This window comes from Clytia hemisphaerica, unplaced genomic scaffold, assembly GCF_902728285.1.
Source record: "Clytia hemisphaerica strain Z4C2 unplaced genomic scaffold, Clytia hemisphaerica genome assembly, whole genome shotgun sequence".
Taxonomy (NCBI): Eukaryota; Metazoa; Cnidaria; class Hydrozoa; order Leptothecata; family Clytiidae; genus Clytia; species Clytia hemisphaerica.
Window position 1 is genome coordinate 505,119 of NW_027103721.1, and position 22,056 is coordinate 527,174.

General features: G+C 35.7%; 2 protein-coding genes and 1 pseudogene across 2 annotated transcripts; 2 read left to right on the plus strand and 1 right to left on the minus strand.

The window, feature by feature from the left end:
* Window positions 1-469: 469 nt before the first annotated feature.
* LOC136804323 (muscle M-line assembly protein unc-89-like) lies at window positions 470-4,322 on the plus strand. The gene is made up of 2 exons (XM_067061027.1): window positions 470-1,794; window positions 3,046-4,322. The coding sequence occupies exons 1-2, from the start codon at window positions 701-703 to the stop codon at window positions 4,181-4,183; spliced, it is 2,232 nt and encodes a 743-aa protein (XP_066917128.1). The 5' UTR covers window positions 470-700; the 3' UTR covers window positions 4,184-4,322.
* A 1,053-nt stretch (window positions 4,323-5,375) lies between these two features.
* On the minus strand, window positions 5,376-9,432 carry LOC136804324 (ciliary-associated calcium-binding coiled-coil protein 1-like). Its single transcript, XM_067061028.1, has 7 exons — window positions 9,314-9,432; window positions 8,718-8,804; window positions 8,099-8,293; window positions 7,042-7,114; window positions 6,446-6,556; window positions 5,830-5,982; window positions 5,376-5,597 (listed from the first exon to the last, which is right to left on the minus strand). The coding sequence occupies exons 1-7, from the start codon at window positions 9,430-9,432 to the stop codon at window positions 5,523-5,525; spliced, it is 813 nt and encodes a 270-aa protein (XP_066917129.1). The 3' UTR covers window positions 5,376-5,522.
* An 8,320-nt stretch (window positions 9,433-17,752) lies between these two features.
* Window positions 17,753-20,038, plus strand: LOC136804405 (ATP-dependent RNA helicase DHX33-like; annotated as a pseudogene).
* The last annotated feature ends 2,018 nt before the right edge of the window (window positions 20,039-22,056 follow it).

Consider the following 22,056-nt stretch of genomic DNA (forward strand, 5'->3'; position numbering starts at 1 on the left):
GAATTTCGAGTGGGGATGAAATCAAAATCAATATCCCAGTGGGGCTGAAATTTCAGGGTATTTTCCCACCGGGGACAAAATTTCGGCCAAATTTCCCACGGGTCTGTGACACAGAGGTGTTTTAATGAGTTTGTGAAAGAGCTTTGGTGTTATTGAAATTTGAAAGTCCAGTGATAAGCCAAAAAAGTCTTGACTCGAGTCATAAGATCAAAATCTATCGCAAGAAGATTTTAATTATTCAGAACGAAATTAATCAAATCTTCAAAGTTACATTCAAATAATAGAGAAATTATATTTTCAATGCTCAATCAATTTTTTGAAACCTCTTTTTTGATTCTTTCACAAAAAACAAAAATGAGAAAAATCTCCTTCAGAATGATTTTAGACTTAATGCGCATGCGTTCTTAAATCTGATTGGTTGTCTAGGGGAGGTAGTACCTGTTTAACTGATGAATACTTTATGTATGCTATATTATAAACTCGTTCAAAGAAATAGAAAGAAGAAGAAAAGATTGAATTGATTTTTTCATATGCTATGAATCAGGTGAATGAGCCAGTATTATAGCAACGGCTTGATACAAATTTTTGTGATTATTATTATCATCGAATCAAGAAAAAAAATAGCGACTGGCAGAGGTTGAAAGATCGCTCGCTATAGATGTTAGCTTAAGCATTCTACTTTGGAGGTTGCTGGTCAAATATGGCTAACATACCGCCGTCAAATCTACCCATACCGGGTCAGTTAAAGGTACCGACATTCAATACAAGCACCTTTCGTTTGTCAAGCGACCAATTCACCAAGACAGGAAAAATACGCTTAACAACACCTCAAAATACGTCCAATAATGTCTCCAAAACGAAGATACAAGTTGATGGCAAACTTATAGATGTTGATGTTTTGACAAAGCTTCATCAACAGGCAGGTACAAATGCTACTATCACTTTCAACAGCTCAACTAAGAACTTATTATCCAATATAGCTATCACAAAATTGACGAGTGGTGCTCGCAAAATTGAACCAACAACATTGAAACAACCTAAAACGATTGCAGTTACGGTTTTTGGATCGCAGCAAGGGAGTAAGACAACACATGAAAAATTCTTGTTACCTAAAACGACGACTGCTACAAAAACAACTATATCAAAGACTATGCCTTATATTGAAGTCAAGAAATTTGCACCAGAAATGAATGGTTTGATGACTGCTTTGAAAAACGGGCATATTAAAGCAGAAAATGATGGGAAAAACATTACAATTAGGAATAAACCGGCGACTGCTTACGCATTTAACATCATTAGTAAAGATAATCTCATCAAAAATGGAACTTTCATACCTAGTACCCCAAACCTTAATAAAGGATTTCAGTCCAGTTCTAATACTAAAACATTAATAACACAGGGACCAACCGTTAAACGATTCCATACAAATGCTACAGAGGTGACAACAAAGCGGTTGCTAAGTAACAATACTCCACTGACTAGCACTGTACATAACCCAAAAGCAACGACCAATAGAAAACCGATCGAATATCGCACAACACCGGCACCAACTTACAACAAACCGTCAGTTATTTACAATCGTATGAACGTCATAACGTCATATCAAAACCCGACAACCAAACCGACTTTAACGGCAAAACCGACATCAGCAATTGTCGAGAATCGAGCTTATAAAGCCAATAAGGTGATGCTAGAAAATAACAAGAAAGCTAATTTTAAAATCAAGACTTTACTTTTACAAGATTTGATGAAGAAGAAAGCCAAGAAAGAAAACGATACTACAAGAATTGACGGGTAAGATATGAATTCATTTTTTATTATAAGAACATCCAAATTTTTGAAGCCTTCGGATGTTCTTAAATCTTTAAGTTTTAAAGCCTAAAATGTGAGAATTTTGTGCAATTTTCTAAGAAATTGAGTGTTCTAGAGACCATAAAGACTTAAAATGTTCTTCATAATTTGGTCACTGAAGCAAAATGCTCTTATATGTGCTGTTCTTACAAAAAAACCGTCTATTACGACTATTCGTCAAGTTCTGTTAGCCTTTTTCAACAATTTAATTTATTTTGACAAAAGTGATTCCAAAAAGATTTGAAATTGTAAAGTGAAGAGGAAAAAATGACCTTTTGGTGCTAGAAACTTGATTAATACAAAAAGTAATTGAAGCTTGAATTAAAAAATGTTTTAAACATTTAAAATGTTTTCCCATAGAATTATTCCCATTATTGGATCCAGTGGCGTGGTGGCAGGGGGCCAGGGGGGCCAGGCCCCCCAGCGGAGCCCTTTTGAGAAGGGGCGCCCAAAAATAAGGGACGCTAAGAAGGATTTTTCAGGCGCCCATATCGAAAGATTGACAAATGAAAAAACAAAAATGGCGCCCCTCATCACCTCAAAATTTTCTGGCTCGCTTCGCTCGCACACTCCCTTTTTTGTGTTCATAATGAGCGTATAGAGAGGGGCGCAAAAAAAAAAAAATCTTTAAAAAGGGCGCCATATTTGCTTTGGCCACCCCAGAGAAATTTTCCCACCACGCTACTTATTGGATCAAAAGTTATACTGTGGGCTCTTAAGGTGACATGTTGAAGTAAAAAAGAAGAACAGCTAAAACCAAGGGTTTTGAACTTGAAAGCCATTTTGTTCCTTGAACTCATATTGAGGACTAAAACGAATCTGATTTTTTGTTTCTTGCTTCACTTATGAAATCAGTTTTTTGAAATTTGAACAATCAGTATATTTTCTTCTTTTTTTTTGAGCTACTTCCTTTTGTTCCAATTGTCTCTCATACTTTACTCACTTTAGGTATAATAAATCTTCTCTGATTATTTGAACCATGTTTTAGTAAACAGATTAAAAATATCGTTGCATTAATTCTAATCGCTAAGGCACAGTCTAAACTTATACAAAAAAATGTGAAATTCTTTACTGGAAAAAGCCCTCAGGAAAGCCGAAAACTAAAAGTAGTGTTCCCTAATACTAAAATATAGAATGAAAATAACGCAATTGAAAATTGTATCAAATCAAATTCATTTTAACCTTTCTTTCCAGTTTCGAGCAATTATACAACGAAGCAGTCAACAACGTTTTAAAACTCAAATCATTCACCGAAGATGGTGAAGAACGGAAGAAAGAAACCACACTCAAAGAAATCGAAAATGATTTTAAACGATATTTAGACACACCAATGGAAATCGAGAAACGAATCGAAGAAGGTTTGTTTCGATTTTGCCGTAAACGATCATCTCCGAGTACACCGCCATCAACAAATTCTGTAGATATCAAAAAACGAAAACTCATTGATGAAGAAATGTTAAACGCTTATCTTAAATCTGAAACCGTTTCACCTGTTTCCATGGGAGCAAAAACGCCAGCCTCGAATCCGGGAAGTGAGAACTTTTTCAAACAGTTTCTGACTGATAAAGCAAAGATACCGAAACCGTTCAAAACACAACCTTACTATTCACCCAACGATTATCCGTGGTTCTATCCAACTTATTTTTATCAGAATTCACCCTCAGGCACAGTAAGCCAACCATCGAGTAAACCACCGAAGCTTGTGAAAATCAAACATAAATCACCGATAAAGAACGAGGCCGATAAAATGACGACGCCAAAGGCAAAGAGCCCGAAGGAACAAAAACTCAAAAAGGGGATTGCAACTCGCTCGAGTACCCTCAAAGTCGAAAATATAAAGAGTAAATTGTCACCGAAAGATATAAAAGCTAAAAAGGCAAATAATGTGAATATTGTTAAAAACAAAAAGGTGATTAAACGAGTGTCAACGCCAACCAAAGAGAAAGGACGCTCTATAAACAATGAACAGAAATGTTCAACAAAAGTGCTGACACCGAAAAAAGAACAATGCACATCTAGAGGTCATCTACTGAAACCTAACTTAAAACCAATTAAAAAGCCAAACCAACTTTCAGCTTCACAGAAACGATTATTCAATAAAGACACTATGAAATTTCGTTACAGTCTTCGACAACGTGCAAAAGCCTTAAAAAAGGCTAAAAAGCTTGCCAAAAAGCAACACAAAGAACGACCGAAGCTGGTTTTGAAGAAATTTGACCCCAAAAAAAGTACAAAGAAAGAAATTTTCCTGGCAAATTTTGATCTTCGTAGGGTATTGAAAAGAGTACCACCAAGTCCAGTACAAAGCTCTGAGCAATCTGATGACGAATAAATAAAGCAAGCCGGAAGAGGCTAATATAGATTTACACAAAACTAGTTTATGACCCTTTAAAGTTTTTACTTTTTGTACTTTTACTAGTAGAACTGTCACGATGTTTTCACATATTAAATAAATACAAAAAAGACTTAAATTTCCACATTCATTTCAATTTGGTAGGAGCAATACTGAAATTATTGTCCAGTAAAAATTGGACTCGACCAAGAGAAGATTCTGAGTTTAGATTTCATCACTTTTTTAATGGGGGTAGAGTCACACATTTTACACCTTGGGCAAAAAAAGTTATCGACTAAAGAGTGGCGGGTGGTATTTCTGTCAAATTCAGAAAATAAGTACTTTCGAACGTCTCGCTATAATTCAGGATTAGCTGATGATACAAAACTCCCAACTCCTCTAAATAAAGTAAGGAATATTTTGAAAATTCAAAATTTCAAAATAAAGTTCGTAAAAAATTGACATCGAATTTGCAATTATATAGGATAGGTTCTTCAGAGTATTTTTACGCTACCTATCTCAATAAAGAATGAATTCATGGCTCCGCCCCCCCCCACTTATTTGGGGGGGGGTGTAAATCTCAAATTGGCTTAAAAGTGGGTGGGAGCTGTCTCATTTTTTAAACTCAGGGGGGACCTAAAAAAGTGGGGGGAGCTGAAGGGCTACACTAAAGTTCTGGGGGGCTAATTAGGAAACAGTAAAATACCCCCTCACTATTGTTTTGGTTAATAAGTTTTAAGGATTTTTCTATTGAACTTATCTCTTACATTCTATCAAAATGTAGGCTAAAATGGCAAATTTCTACCCATAAAATACCAACCATGGTGGGCAACATTTATTTAAATTTTCAATTTGGACCCCCAATTTTTTTTAACCCCGCATTTTTATGATGTACATGAATTACTTTCTTCTCTTCCTCAGTTGGTTGACGTCCCATGTTGATACGTAAAAAAACTAGTAATAATACTACCAGAAATGACAGTAGCTTTTTTTGCTGGGACCTGAACCTTGAAAGCAATTTTTGCAGGGACCTGAACCTTTATATTTCAACTGGGACCTGAACCTTACTGAAAAGTGGGGGGACCTAAATCGTAGGGGGGACCTAAATTTGTTGGGGGGACCTAGAACCCCATTCGGAGCCATGGAATTCGAATGTCTAGCTTCCAAATGGAAAGAAAATATATTTTTACGATTACGTCATTCCGTAGAATAGCTTTGATATTTCCCATAAACACACAAAGATGAAAAATCAAAAAATATAACTATAAAATTCACTTATTTACATGTCACATGACCTTCAATAAATTAATTAAGTAACAAAGGAGGGAATACTCATATATTAACGTGCGTGTAACTTACTGAATGTTTTGTTCATTGCAGTCTCCTTGTCACTTATCTTCCCTTCCATTTCGACCTGAAAATATAAATTTTGAAAATTTTGAAACTTTTATCTACCGGTATAATATCAATACTACATTATCTAAATTACTAAAAAATTTGATTGCATTTGCGAGTGTTCCTGTTTTTCATTCATAAGTTCGTAGACAGGCCTCAACCGCAAAAAAATCTATGGCCTAAACTCAAAATAAAAACTACCACTACTTATAGAGCGAAATTGAAACTCCCAAACTGACAGTAACTCTTACTTTAAAACTATTGAATTTTGATTCGGCAATATCTTGAATGAGTTTTCTTAATTCGTCTGGTTTAAGAGAAGCCAACAAAGTTGTGACGTCATCAATCGGTTGTGATTCTGTTACGGATGATGTCTTTGATGGATTTTCTTCTGCCGACTTTTCCTGTGAACACAACATGGCAGATTTACATTAAAAATACAGACTTCCAGTAGCGTAGACAAGAGGGGCGCAAAATTTGTGTAGAAGTGCAGATTTTTATAACACAGTAATTATATTTTGAAAAGAGTATTACAGTGTCATAAAAATCTACTCTCGTACGAAAATTTTGCGCCCACCTGTTTACGCTACTGACTTCGAATAAGCAAAGTAGACAAAAAATCTTAGACCCAAGATTACTCCAGTCTGGCAACTTAGAGTTTAAACTAGTATAGAGTAGAGTTAATGAAAGAACAGTGCTTTTTTAAATGTTTTACGCCTCTTTGAAAAATCTTTTTGCACTAAGAATCTTGAAAACACCCATCTTTAAACCGTTAATCAAGTTAAATACTTTAGTCATCCCTAAAAGTATCCAGTAAATCCAGTTATAGTTATTTTCAAAAATTGTTTTAACATTTTCAAGACTTACATCATCTTCTTTAGGTTTCGGGTTGAGATATTCTTCATACAAACTTTCAAGAATGCTTTCTTCCAAAGGACAAGGGAACGTTTGAGTCGTGGGAACCGTTTCAACGTCGATCTAAAATAATTTTTGTGTTGAAATTTCATAATCAAGAATAATAGTGAGGTTATGCATACAGCAAATTATGAAAAATGATTTAATTCTGGGTCGGCCACCCCCAATCCCGGAATTTTAAACTGCCCAGTTTTCGGTCTCCAGGAAAATTAAAACTTTCTCCTCCCTCTCCCCTTTCACGAGCTGATTCCGGAGAATTAATTTTTTTTAAGAAAGAAAAACATCTGCCATGTGCTTTGAGGAAGAAAAATCATACAAAAAACTAAAAATGTGACTTTCTGTTAAAAAGTTGAAATCGCTTGAAACTTTTGGAGAAAAAATTCCCCAACAGAAAGGTGGGGAGAAAGGTGGGGAGAAAGGTGGGTAGAAAGTACTGTATCGTCTTTAATAGTACTTTGCTTTTAAAGCTCACAAAAAACTTCTAAAGAATTTAGCTTCAGAATCACCAAGGCTTGGTAAAGAATAAAAAATAACACTGATTCTCTTACAATCTTATTCAGTTGGACAGTTTGCTGAGCTTTAGTCAACATGTGTTGGTACAGGTGATAGTGTTGGTAAAAGCTGAAATCAAAAAAACTCTATTTGAAAAGATGAAGAAATCTTTGTCATCTAGTTTTGCCTTCTAAACTATATCGGATATCTTGCGTCAAGGGACTGATGTCGACCTGTTTACAACTGGATGTTTTTTTTTTCAGATATCACAGGATTTATAAGATTTGATTCGGACATTTAACTATTTTTTATATAGTTTTGGAAATTTCTGTTCTAATCCTTCATCTACAACAGAAAGTTCTAATGGGCTCTTCCAGAAACATTTTTGTGCATAAGGAGGGGTGTTGGAGGATATATTTGATATTTTGTCCGGGGGATATAGTAGAGGGCATTTTGTAAAATCGCTCGACTGGTTTAGTCAAAGCACTTGTTATAAATTTTTGGAAAGCTAAGGGGTAAGGGAATCGAAATTACGATGTTTCCAATTTTTTTCGGACACTTTGGTGTGATTTTCGGACAAATATGACGGTCTCAGGCAAAAATCATAGGGTTAAAAATTAATGACAATTTTAGCTCGAGAAAACAGGGACCTGTTGTATATTTTTGGTAAGCTCTCAAAAAATTAGGATTATAGATATATCGCAAGTATAGGTGATTTCAGTACCTAACTCGAGATATTGAGCTACAAAAAGCACAAAAACTGGACAAAATAGCTGTTTCTGGCTGAAAAACACGGTTTTCAAGGGATAATATCTCGAGTTAAGTACAGAAATCACCTATACTTGCAATATATCTCTAATTAAGAGAGCTCTCCGCTCGAGATTTTTTAAGATTTGAGGAGTGTGAAATTTGACCTTATTTTGTATCAGTGCTTCTAACAAAACAATCGAGCGATTCCAAAAAATCGAACAAAATTCCCCCTACTAATAGTGCAAAAATCTGCAAAACTTGCCTTGTTTTAGGGGTAAACTTGCTCTAATTAGGGGTGATTTTTAATGTCCGGGGGGTCAACTGGTGCTTGTCAAAGATAAACAGGGAATAGAAAAAACATACCTTTTCAGTAGAAAATCAAGAATTTGTTTGGATGTCTCCTGATTTTGGTTTTCAGGTAAGGAGAAAATCAATTCGTGAAGTAAACTGATACTGTTTGATAATGAGGTCCCTTGTTCACAAAGATTTAACAAGTGTTCTTGAGTATTCAGTAACCATGATAATTGTGTTATTGACAGAGAAACCTCATTCCCAAACCTAGTAATAGAATGAAGCGGTTAAAGAAAAAATTGAAACCTATTGTTATATAAAGTCTCCTGGGGGCGTACTCGATTCACAAACAACCGTACGTAGAGCCCAAAATTATGTCTTGATACCAGACCCTTAGCCAAATTCGAGAAAATTTGGGCGAAAAATCTACCCTAACGGTGCGTTTTTTTGAAATTTTTTTACATTTTAAGGCAAAAAATGGCCAGATTTTACAAATTTTACACCCTTAGATTATTACTGCTAAATAGTGTAGTAACTATCTAAAAATAGTAATTTGAGAACAAATTACGTGAATTACGTGGTATAGAATTGTCGACCTCAATATAGAGCTTACTGATAATGTCTTGTAGTATAAACTGCATAGTCTCCCTGCAAATATTAATTCTATATAAAGTACTAAAGATTTACTTACAAGAAGATGTTGGTAAAGCAATCGATGACGGCTCCATATTTTAAATCCTTGCCAAATTGGCTTTCTCCAAGCAAAACAGCTAGTTTACTGAAAGGATTAATAAAGACAAACTTTACAAATTGTATCATTATTTTAATATTCATGGTGTAAAATGTAGCATACTTTACAGGGGTAAAATCACTTATACCTTATAAAAACACTACTGTCATTTATTCATTTAAAATGTTTACTGATGGCAGGGCCAAAATAAATTTTCAGTATATTGAATAGTTTATTTTAAGAAAAATGACAATTCAAATTTATAAAATGTAAGAAAATCTCTTGAGTTACGGATTAAAATAAAATAAGAACTGATTGTCTTGCAATTATATACCGTTCTATTCAATCAAAGCAACTGTTTCGATTGTGAAACAGTTTCCAGATAAGAAAAGAAGATTTTCCTATTAGCCTTTATTTGGAATCATTCAAACCGTTCTCGATTTTAAACTAATTTTCAGCTATTGTCATGTAAAACAAAAACATTAGCAGTAAAAACAATAATAGATCTCCCTTTCAATTCAGACTATGGAGAGCCAAATATAAAAAAAAACATATACATTTCAAGTTCGAATACATCGTATTTGGTGAGTTCAGTGAGATCTTTTGTTGATAAGTTACTGAATATTTTCATTTTAGCATCTTGATTGAAATTTCTAAAAAGGAGGTTATAAAACATTTTACTAAAAATGCTAAAAATAATCATTATTGATTTTATGTTGCAAGAACCCAAATTATGTCTTTTACCAGGACAACCGAGTAAAGTGTAACAGTGAGTTATAGCAATTATAAGAACAGCACCTTTGCTACTTCTTCTTCTTTCACTTATTTTTAAAATAGAGGAAGAATGGGAAATGTCTAAAAAATGTAAATTCCATTGATTGATTCAGCCACTTTTCCTGACAGCTTGGGAAAAACGCTGTTTTCCAATGGAGCGACTTACTGAAGCTACTGAGAAGAAAAGAGCACTTTTATTTTTATTACAGATTTTAATACAAACATTGCATGGGGAATACTTCTGCCAAATGTTATCATGTGTCAACTATCAAAACATCAAAAAAATGATAAGCAAATTTTTCGTACATGCTAGCTAGAGTTTTATATTCAAACATGACATTTGGTCCTACAAAAGGTGTCAATGTAGAGGATGATGCAACACCATGTTGAATATTAACTAAAAACTCTGTGGTGCTGGAGTTTTTAATTATTAAAACATTATATTAATTTAAGCCCCAGCATTTTTCAGGGGGGGGGGCTAAGGAAAAAAGCCCCTGGCTAAATTCTAGAAACACAGCCCCCACCTTCACAAAGCAAAACATCAAAGAAATTTTGCATTCAAATCATATGCTTCCATTTATAGAATAACGCTCTGACAAGAATCTAGAAATTCTAATATACCAGACGTCCTCGCTCGATAGGATCGATCATCGGTATGTGATTGATGGATTGCCGTAAGTTGGTCTAAAGTCGACACCCCTCTTCTAAATTTGACACCCTTCTTTAGAGATAGGAATAATGGGAAGGTCGGAATCACTGATTGAAACTATTTTTGTTTGCTTAGCGATTAGAGAGGAATACCGTGAGTGGTCCTAAATCCAACACCCCTGCCTAAATCCGACCCCCCAAATAACTGCTATGAAAAAAATTCTATGTTTACAAATATTCCCTCTCCAAGTTGAACAATAAACTTAACTGTATTGCAAAAACTCTCGCTCGAAACAAATCATCTAACAGAATGACTAAAATGTCAAGATGTTAATTTAATGTGACAAAAAAAGTGTGAGTTGTAAAAATAAGAGTCTGCTAAATTGCGTGGGTTGCGTGGGTGCTTGGGTGCGTGGGTCGATATTTTTGCGTGGGTCATTTTTTTGCGTGGGTGCGTGGGTCAAAATTTTTTTTGCGTGGGTCAAATTTTTTGCGTGGGTCATATTTTTTGCGTGGGTCAAAATTTTTGCGTGGGTCATTATTTTTTGCGTGGGTCATATTTTTTGCGTGGGTCATTTTTTGGGCTTGTTTTTGCATGGGTCATATTTTTTGCGGGGTCATATTTTTTTGCGTGGGTCAAATTTTGCGTGGGTCAATTTTTGCGTGGGTCAAAATTCTCACTGTAATTCGAAAAAAAATGCCTTCCCTTGAAATTCGAATGGTCACATCCAAATGTACTTCAATCAAAGAAATTACAAGTGAGGTGGACGAAATAATTGACAACGATTAAATTGTTGAGTGATCAGTCGCCTAATGAATATAACTTTTGTAGAAAAATTTTCAGATTGTGTCGCCATTTGCTTTGTTCTTTAACACTGAAAGGAAACCCAAAAGATTAAAGTGTGCTATAAGAAGCTATAAAGCTTCTAAAAAGATTCTTAAAGGCCAATTTAAAAAAGTGGACGAAATAAAAAGACGCTGTACTTTTTTTCAAAGCCCGGGGGGGGGTACTTAGACAAAATGGGTGCCGGGTATGTGCGAGCCATAAGGGTACCTTTTCACATTCCTCAAAAGTCTCTCAAAGGGGTACAAATTCAAAAGTTAGTCTCTGAAAGGGTCCCAAAATCACGAAAATCAAAAATTTCTCTCTCAAAGGGTCACGATTTCCAAAAATTTTGACCAAAATTTGGAAAATCAAACCAAAATTTGGAAAAAATGGACCAAAATTTAGGAAAAAGTCTCTCAAAGGGTCCCAAAAGCACCAAAACTTTGTCTCTCAAAGGGTCGATTTTCGATTTTCGGCTCGGACATACCCGTCACCTCGCAAACCTAGTACCCCCCCCCCCCCCCCGGGTTCAAAGCAAGAGAAAAGGGAGGAAAAAATTCCATAGAAATGAAAGAAACGGTCATATCTCATTTTTTTACTTAAAGTTATAGTGTTTATTTCCATGACACTGGAATCCTGAAATATAGCATGCTAAAATTCAAAAGTGTGATCCTGAAGTGTGTCTACAAAAATTAGACGGGTGTGTGTTGATTCTGTATAATGTTGTTATAGTAAATAAGTGCAGTATGTAAAATAAACCACAAGGTGTTACTACATAAAAACTGTGTGCTTTTGTTTAGTTTTCGTTAGATATATACACACACATTTTTGTATAAGTAACTTGAAAATTTTAATTTGACAAAAAAAAACGTCTTAGCTAACTCGAAAGTTTTAATTATTAATTTGGTAAAAAAATCGAGTTAGCTAAAAAATCACCAAAAAAATAGTGACCCACTAAAAAACTTTGACTCACGCAAGAAATAATGACCCACGCAAAAAATATGACCCACGCAAGAAATAACGACCCACGCAAAAGGAATATGACCCACGCAAAAAAAATATGACCCACGCAAAAATTATGACCCACGCAAAAAAATATGACCCACGCAAAAAATAATGAACCACGCAAAAAATATGACCCACGCAAAAAATAATGACCCACGCAAAAATTTTGACCCACGCAAAAAATTTGACCCACGCAAAAAATATGACCCACGCAAAAAAATTGACCCATGCAAAAAAAATTTTGACCCACGCACCCACGCAAAAAAATGACCCACGTAAAAATATTAACCCACGCGAAAATATTGACCCACGCACCCACGCAACCCACGCAATTTAGCAGACTCTAAAAATAATTACCTCTATTATTCTGAATCCGTTGGTCGTGTTTAAAACGTTAACAATTTTGTAATAAAAAGTTATGTTTTGTATAAGGAGCAATTAATGTTTTGGTTCAATTGGTTCAGTGTCTCAAATCTCTCAGTTTAAATGACACTTTGGTATCTTCATTGCGTCACAGCGAATGGTTTGTTTTCATTTTAGTTTGTATCTTTGAAAGACCCCATCGGATTTAAGCAGGGCTGTCGGATTTAGGACCACTCACGGTATCAGTGATTCTGACCTTTCTATTATTCCTATCTCTAAAACTGGGTGTCGGAATTAGAAGAGGGATGTCGACATTAGACCAACTCACGGTACTTAACAATCCGGATAGGAGATCGATAGAGGATCGAATCGATTAACGATCAATGACGACAATTGGCTGACAATTTCTTTTGCGTCGGAAAAACTTTTTCAAACTTTCAGCGATGATTGATCAAACTGTTACAATGAAAATTATCCAGCGCATTTTTTATCTTCTTACCTTCTTCATCTCCAATAGACCTTTTTTCAAAGAGGACGTCCTGTTGAATAATCATGTAGTCCAGCCATAAAAACAATGATAGAGCCATGCATAATTACTGTATCATGCATATTGTTATAATTATGCATGGTTTTATCATTGTTTTTCTGCTGGATTACATAATTATTCAACAGGGTGGCCTCTTTGAAAAAAGGTCTATGAAGAACTCAAAGTTTACTGAAAGTAAGCACATAAGATATTCTTATAATTAATGATATTCATTTAAACACGCTTAGTTATGCGCTGCGGTGGAGTGCATGACCATGACGTAACTCGCGCGGCAACTAACTCGCCTTCTGTTGGAAGATCATATTGGGCGTTTTGGCGTTACCACCCTCGACGCAGCGAGCGCCTTTGTCTTTCCGCAACTCTTTCCACCATTTTAGATATGGCCTTAACAATAGATCCAAAAGGGCGCCATAATCTTGGAAGATAGTTTGTTTAGATCTCCGGCTTTGGGAAGTAGCAATGTTTTTGGTTGTTTTCGATGGAAAATGGTAAGAAACTTAAGTTTACAAGTGTCATTTAGTTTTTGCTGGCTTATAGAATGGCAGGCAGTTAGTCACACTAGCGTCCCACCAAAATGCTTATCAAAGATTAATGCTGCGAAAGCGCTATATCATTTACTTGACTCTCAAGCAAAAAAATGCGCCGTAAAACTTCTAAAGGGATTAATGAAAAAATAACACGGCGCTTTTTAATGAAATTAACATTTTCAAAAACTTTGAGCCAAGCCAACCTTGAAAACTAACTTGAAGATCAACTTCTCAAGAAAAAGATCTACGGGGGAGGCGGAACCTACCTAGCTAGATCCGCGCACCGCCGGATAGGCTATCTCCCAGAAATTTTGCCGGACCTCAAACAATGACCCATTTACATGTGCAAAATTGTTTTTACTTTAGCGTATAAACAAGGCCTTAAAAATCGAAGCGCTGTCTCGGGAATTGAATGACAAATTTTGGTTGGTTGATTTTGGCTGCTGCACGTTTTATTTTGTTTCCAACTTTCAAGTTTTAATTAATATTGTCTTGTGAACTTGATTCAGGTAACTCTCATCCTTGTTGTTGAAATGTATCCTGTAGATGACTGGTGTTGTTTTTTCTGAAAGCTTAATTTCCTAGTGTGACTAACTGGCAGGATCCTGGATGGTTTCCCTAACTGTATTTCAAAACAAAAAAGACAAAACAAAGTTATCAAAAATGACTTTAGTCCTGACTGATACCTTCTGCTACAGTACCATATCTACAACAACTCAAGTTCTAATACCTAACATATCTACTTCTATGGCAATTTGAAGACAGTTTGTCTTGTTTGCAATCCCACGGTACAGATTTGGTGCAATTCACCCACTAACAAAGATCAAAGTCAAAATCAAAATTGTTTTGATAGTTGTCACAGAGTCGTATTACCTGATTTTCTTTCATCCTTCCACTCTAGGCGTGTGAATCTAGAAAGATTTGTCCTTTTTCATTGGTTATTTTGACCGCATGCCATGAATCAATTAAAATGAGTTATTTTAGGTAGCCAACATAATATAAGGCGCGCGGGCGCGAGATATGGGCGGACTTTGTGCTCGCGCGCGCGAACCATCTGGGAGCCAGATAACGATCGATCCATCCATGTGAATGTCATCAAAGACTTAGGCTAGATGTCACGAAATGTTCCTTTCAGTCACATTCAACGAGATCACGCTCATGCCTTTGGACAAGAACCCTGGTATTCGCCATATCGGAATAGGTGAAGTCACCAGACGTATCATAGGAAAGACTGTAACCACCTTCCTCGAAAATGAAATCCAAGAGGCCGCTGGCAACTTGCAGCTCTGTGCTGCTCAGCTTTGGGGAATGCGAAGCTGCAGTCCACGCCATAGCTGACATCTTGTATGTATGTATGTATGTAATAGTTTATTTCAAGTTGACGAACAGGCAGCAACAAACGCTAATAAATGTCAACGCTACTTTACAATTTGTAAGGTGATTACAAAAAGCCGACACCGTTAATATAGGTCCGGCAGTTTCTACACGGGCATGGTGTTAGGCCTCCACTGCTTAATCTTTTCCTTAAAAATACTAAGATCGACTATATCTCTATACTCATCCGGAATTAATTCCCAAACTTTTGGCCCTAGAAATGAAAGTGACTCTGAACCGTGAAAAACAGAGTTTATTTCTCTTGATCTGTCTGAAGTAAGGCGTTTTGCGATTTACTTTGATATTTTCATCATGTTTGAAAATTTCTTTAGTTAGATCTGATATGTTATTTTTACATTTGAAAAGTTCTATTGCTAACAACTGAAGATTTTTATGGTGGAATTTGATGGCACCGTCTTTCTCTAAAAGCTGCTCAAAAGTAGATGTATGATCAGAATACACTATCCTCAAACATCTTTCGTGGAGGTGATTCATTTTTTGATCTAGCCTGCGAACAGGAAACATCCAGACAAGCGAACAATAATTGAATTGACTTCGAAAGAAGGCATTCACGAGCCTTTGCTTTTTCTTTTGATTCATGTACGGTGCTACCCTCGCAAGTGCACTGATTTTCTGGCTAGCTTTCTTATAAATCGTGTTAATATGTGGCTCAAAAGTCAGACAGTTGTCAAAAGTTAATCGTAGGATCTTGCCTGAGTTGCTGTTAAAGATGCGTTCATTCTGTATATTAATGAAGATTTTTTTGCTGGTATTGTTAGCTATCAACTCAGACTTGTCTGCATTTCCCTTCATTTGATTTTGGGTTATCCATTCAAACATGATAGCAGCTCCATTCGAGAGCTGCTCACCAACCTGTTCCCAAGAATCAGCTATCACAAAAGGTGTGGTATCATCTGCATAATTCAGTACATTTCTATTTTCAAGAAAGTAGAACAAATCTCTCATGTAGATGTTCAATAGTAGCGGCCCTAGAATGGATCCTTGGGGAACACCTACTTTAACATTATGCCAGGTACTGTAATGGTTGCCAATTTTCGTTCTTTGCTTTCTATCTGATAGATAGGCTGTTATGAGACCTAAGGCACTCCTTGAAAATCCGTATGCTTCAAGTTTAGCAATCAATAGTTCGTGCGAGATGCAGTCGAAAGCTTTTGATAAGTTAATGAGTAGCGCTGCAAACTCTTTCTTTTCATCTGTAGCTTTCTTCCAAATTTCAGTCATGACTAAAAGTGGAGTTTGTGTACTCATTCCTTTTCTATATCCAAATTGTCTATTGCTCAAAATGTCGTTAAAGTAGGTTGAGACTTGGGTATGTATGACTTTTTCATCGGTCTGAAGTTGCTCTTGTCATTCTTTGAACCTTTTCTCTTATACACAGGTGTTATATCGGCAAGTTTCAATTCTTTTGGAAAAGATTTTGACTCGAATGACGCATTTATTTCTGAGCATAAAAACTCGGAAAACATATCACAATATTCCTTTATGATTTTCACTGGAATATCTGAGCTTGGCTGTGATTTTCCTTGAACTAAGTCCTTAATGATTTTCCCTACTTCCTCTTTCGTTGTTGGTATAAAAGAAAATTTGTTTAAAAGTCTATTCACGATAAGTGTGCACTCTTTTTTCATTTACCTATAACTTTTGAAGGAATTCCTCAATCTTTATAAATTTGGTATCATTGGAAAGATATTAGTGAGTGGAACAATTTGGAATAAAAAAATCTATAAAATAATTCTAAAAATGGAGATGAAAATGAAGAAGAAAAAAATGAAGATCTTGTAGAAAGGTGCTTTCTCAAAAATAATCATTCAATCAAAAGATATCAAACAAAGTTATAAGCTGATTGGCGTCTAAAAACGCTGTTTTCTGCTGTTTTCTGCTGTTTTCTGCTGTTTTTTGGGGTCAATCACTTATTAACTTTGTATCATAACTTTATATTGAATAAATATTTTAGTGAAATTTCTTCACAGTGATGACCTCCTAAGATCAAAGAATCTCTCCAGTGGAAATGATAGTTATAGCACCTTTCTCCAAGATCTTCATTTTTTTCTTCTTCATTCTCCTCTTCATTTTTAGAATTTTTTTATAGATTTTTTTATTCCAAATTGTTCCACTCACTGATATCTTGCCAACGATACCAAATTTATAAAGATTGAGGAATTCCTTCAAAAGTTATAGGTAAATGAAATAAAAGTGCACACTTATCGTGAATAGACTTTAGATACTCAGTTTTCTTGATTTCAGTGACACTTGGGTGTTGTCTATATTTCTGAATACAAATTTCAGTGTGATTATTTGTTTCGTCAAATGCAACATAGGGAGGCTCGGACAAGTCTAGTTTTGATATTATTTGGCCATAATAGTCATTGAATATTTGAGCTATCTGTTTCTCGTCGTTTATGATCTTTTCTTTATCCACTAAGGTATAACTCTTATTGTTTGAACCTTTATTTGAAAACAATGGTTGTACAGTTTTCCAAAACTTTTTGTTATCAGTTATGTTGGAATCTTTGAGGTTGGCAAAGTAGTCTTTCTTAGTCCTCCTCAATAGCGATAAGCAAAAGTTTTTTTGTCTGTTGTATTTTGTTTTGTTTTCGTGTGTTTTATTCTTATAGTACAGGTTCTTGAGTTTGGATCTTATCATGATGGCTTTTCTCATATCTCTATTTATAAAAGGCATATTATTACCTCTAACCGTTTTATATTTAAAAGGAGCTTGATTGATCATCTTCAATGACGATGAGACGGAGGAGATTCTTCTTGTCGATGCATCGAATGCATTCAACAGCATCAACCAGCAATGTCATGGCACACAACGTTAATATTCTGTACAACCTTGGCAAGATTCACAACTAATTGCTACTCGAAACCAATCCGCCTATTTGCAATTGGAGGGGTAGAGCTGTAAGGTATGACGCAAGGAGATCCAATTGGTATAGCGCTGTACGGTATCAGTAGGCTTCCTCTAGCTAACACCCTCAGAAATGTCCTTGACACCAAGCAAGTGGAATATATACGCTGACGACATCACAGGTGCTGGAAAGCTTGTGACCCTTCGAATTTGGTGGGAAAGTCTTCCACAACTTCGTCCTAAATTCGGCTACTTCTCAGAACCATCTAAATCATGGTTAATCGTTGAACTAGCCATGCACCATGTGGCACTTTAAATATTCGACGACACGTCTATTAAAATCTCCGCTAAAGGACACAAGCATCTCGGTGCTGCTATGGGAGAAGCTTCATATAAAGCCGACTTTGTATCCAGCAAAGTGGAAACCTGGGTCATTGAGCTGAAAGAGTTATCAACGATCGCTACGTCTTAGCCACAAGCTGCTTTTGTCGCCTTCACTAAGGTTATCGACAAAAGTTCAACTACGCAATTCGAACTCTCGACGGTGTATCAGAGCTTCTTCAATTGATCGAAAACATCATACGTCTATATCTCATTTCAGCGCTATGTAATGGCAGACAATGTTCAGACGTCGAAAGAGAAATCGTGTCGTTTCCAATCGAGATGGGTGGCCTCGGTATCATTAACATCGTAGAAGAGGCCAAATTCTAAGACCAATCGAGCCGTGCAATGACAACTTAGTTGTGCGACCGTATTGCAGCTCAATCCGACCAACCAATCGATCCAAGTCGATCAAAAGTATCCTGCGATCCCTGGCGTCCACGAGAAAGGACAGTCAGCAACGCTCATTGGATTCGGATAATGCAGAATCTTGCATCGGTATTTTGCAATTATAGACTTTTTTCAAACAACTGGTATGGAGACATTGAAGGTCAAACCAGTCTCTAAAGCTCAAGCGCGTCAACGATGTGGTCGCACGGGCCGCGAGTGTCCTGGTATATGTTACCGGTTATATCCTGAAGATTCTTTTCATCATTTAGATGAGAATACGGTACCAGAGATTAAGAGATGTAATCTGAGAAGTAAGTGATTGAAATTTTATCATCGCGTATAATGAAAGATAATGGTGATTGTGTTCTATTTGTGTGAACCAATTAAAAATCATGTATTTCATCAATTCTTACATTATGAACGATCTTATCACTTAAGATGTTAAATACTTTAAGAGAACTAATTCTAGCGAATTATGGCAGAATGTGTCAAAAATGAAAAATTGCTACTTCTCAAAATATGTTTCCTTAGAATGTTTTTATAAGTTTGACTAAAACCCTCAAAACCGTGAGGTCTATTAATAATATGAGCCTTCCCCGCTGGTGAATAGTTCCTACTCCTTACATAGTATACTATTTCTTAGGATCAAAGATATTCACAAAATGGTCAAAATAAGAACATGTTAAGAACATTTTTAGACTTAAAACTCAATAAGTTAAGAAACCTCGGAAGGCTTCGAAAGTTTTGGATATTCTTATCAAAAAACGTGTAGATATTCTCATTTATTTTTATCGTTCTTCTACTTTTTAAAGGATCTTCTTTGGAATCACTTTATTATGATATTCACGCTTTTCTTTTGTCCTTAATTGATTTCTACCTTGCGTACTTCTTTTCAGATAACTGCTCAAGGAAAACAGATGTCTGCGTTTCCACTCGATCCAGCTCTTTCCAGATTTATCTTAGATGCCAAAGAGAACGAATGTGTAGAGAATATGGTCACGGTTCTATCCATCCTATATATGTGGACTCACTCACTTACATTCCACCCTCAGAACGCAAGGCCGTAAGGTTTTGCAACGGTTATCAGCTAGTGAGGGGGACCAAGTATCCGCATTGAAACTGTTGCGCGAATACAAGAAAATGAAAGGTTAATCAAATGTGGTGCCGTGAAGATTTCATCGACGGCAAAACTTTGAAGACTGTGCGACAAATTAGAAATCAGTTAAAAGAATTTTGTCATAAGTTGGAAATCCCGTTAACGAGTACTAAGTAAGATCAATACAAATCGCTACGGAAGTCACTTTGTTCCAGCTTATTTTTCAATAGTGCGGAGAGGCAATCTGACGGAACTTATGTGACTCTGATGCAAAAAACAATCGTTCATATCCATCCTTAGTCTGATTTGTTTCGAGAGAAACATTCCTTTGTTGTTTTCAACGAATTGATTGAAACGTCGAAAAGATACATGAGAGGGTTGTGTGTTGTTGATCTGCTATGGTTGATCGAAGCTTGTCCGTCACGTTTTGAGAGTTGTAAACTTTTTCCTGAGACTATAACCTCGTGATAACAGATAACATCTAGAATATCAAAATACTGTAATTGGAAAATTAAGTGACTTTCAAAACAATATTATATCCCGTTTAATTGACCCGGTGAGAATATTTCAAGCAATCTTAATAATATGAAGGACCTATAAGCACTGTTGGGGATGAGAAAATCACTTGTTTATTCGTGAGTGGATTTTAAATTCTGCTCAAAATTAAAATAAAAAACGTTTTGTAAAAAGTTTTCGAAAATTTTGTCTTTCAAAGTCACCCACGAATGTCCAACCACGATGGCCAGCCACGATGGCTAAAAAAAATCTAAAAAATAATTCTTCTAAGCCATTTACTTAAGGGCTCTGACCATAGTCAAAAAATTGATTTTGATGTTTGAGCATAAAAGTTATGTTTCAGGTTCCTTCTTTACACTTTTAACAAAGAATTGCTTTTACAAATTGCTTTTTACTCAAATCCCTTAAAAGTAATGAAGAATTTAATTGCAAAAATGACGTTCATCTTTTTTTCCTATAATCAAAATAGTATCATCAATTGGCAGCTATCTTCCTACTGTTAGAGTTTTTTTAGATGTGTAGTGATTCACTGGATTGGGACACGCAGCGTGCGACGCTACGCATACGGCTAATTGTTCTTAATTAGTAACATTGTTTTTTTTGTCTTATGTAATTTAGGAAGCATGCAAGGTTCAAAAAAGGCGATCTTAAATTTCTTATCTGAGCCTTTAATTTTAGCTAATTTGGATCGATAAAAATATAATTAGCCTCACATTGGCAGCAATTTTCATTCAATTATTGCCAATTTGGAAACGATTAAGATAGGTTTCTGATTTAATTGGTGAGAGTTGGATATCGTCGCCACAAAGGAAATTGCGAATACACGAATTTATAATTTTAAAAGAAGATTTCTGAGCAGATAAACAAGGAATTTTCAGCCGACAATTTTCTTTCAATTCAAAGCCTATGGCAGCACGGTTTAGGCGTAAAGAAATACTAAAAGATCTTTGAGCCGTAGTTATTTCCTCATAATAAGGAGAATATACTCCGAATTCATTCTGTAACAGTCTACAGTCCTGTGAAAATAACCCTTTCTCACAGACCCGGTAGGATTCTGCTAGTGGGGGTAAAAATAACAGAATCAAACACGATGGGGATTTATATTCACATATTCTTTTATGGCTAGGGATTCGAGTTTGTTTTATTTTCAAGTCAGAAAATTCAGTGGAGATCGAACAAATAGCACAATATTTTGCAGTGAGGATTTGTTTATTTGCTTATTTTCAGGTACAAAAACCAGGGACGATATTTTAGCCAATTTTTCTAGTGGGAAGGAGTCTCAGTGGGTCTGTGAGAAGAGGGTGTGTGTAAAAGACATTTTACAGTGGAAACTTGGACTAAAGTGAAGTTTTCCCCGATGAAATATCTTTTAGGTTCACTTCAAGGGGTGATTTGCTGACAAAAATTTTCGAAAGATTCGAAGAGACTATCTTTGGTTACTTTGAAGCCTCCTGATTTCAGATATACACTTACTTTCAAATGGATTTATTGAATAGAAAGTTATAGGTCTTAGAAGGTTTCAAAACAAACAAAAAATGGGTTTTCCCACTCACTCACACGCTACCTTTAGGAGGCTGTAACCTTTGATGTAAAAACTTTTTGAAATCGGGAGGCTCCAGAGTACCTCTGTAAGCATAAAAATGAAGCTTTAAACGACGAAAATTTCATTTTCCGATTAATTTTTCATTTTAATTTGCTTATATTTTTCCAGGAAATTAAAGTGCTCTAAATTATCTTTCCAACGGTGTATAATTTGTTTGTTAGATTTGAAGTATTCTGTTGAAGGATGGCAACTAAATTAAGAGAACACAAGCAAACGGTAGCCCATATTTTGAAAAACTATTACATTTTGCGATTTGATAATTGGTTTAAGGAATTTTGTGTTATAGTCTGAAACCAGATCATCAGGAGGGAGTGTATAAGCTCCAGTTTAGCGGCCAAGATTTACAACAAACTTTTACTTAATAGGATTCAGTCTAAA

Excerpts from the sequence above, each read along its gene's own strand:
- LOC136804323 (XM_067061027.1), top strand. The coding sequence starts at position 701 with ATGGCTAACATACCGCCGTCAAATCTACCCATACCGGGTCAGTTAAAG. Across the intron at positions 1,795-3,045 it reads GATACTACAAGAATTGACGG|TTTCGAGCAATTATACAACG; the intron begins GTAAGATATGAA and ends CTTTCTTTCCAG.
- LOC136804324 (XM_067061028.1), bottom strand. The coding sequence starts at position 9,432 with ATGTTTTATAACCTCCTTTTTAGAAATTTCAATCAAGATGCTAAAATG. Across the intron at positions 8,294-8,717 it reads TGCTTTACCAACATCTTCTT|GTTTGGGAATGAGGTTTCTC; the intron begins GTAAGTAAATCT and ends TTCTATTACTAG. Across the intron at positions 5,598-5,829 it reads CAAAATTCAATAGTTTTAAA|GTCGAAATGGAAGGGAAGAT; the intron begins GTAAGAGTTACT and ends TTATATTTTCAG.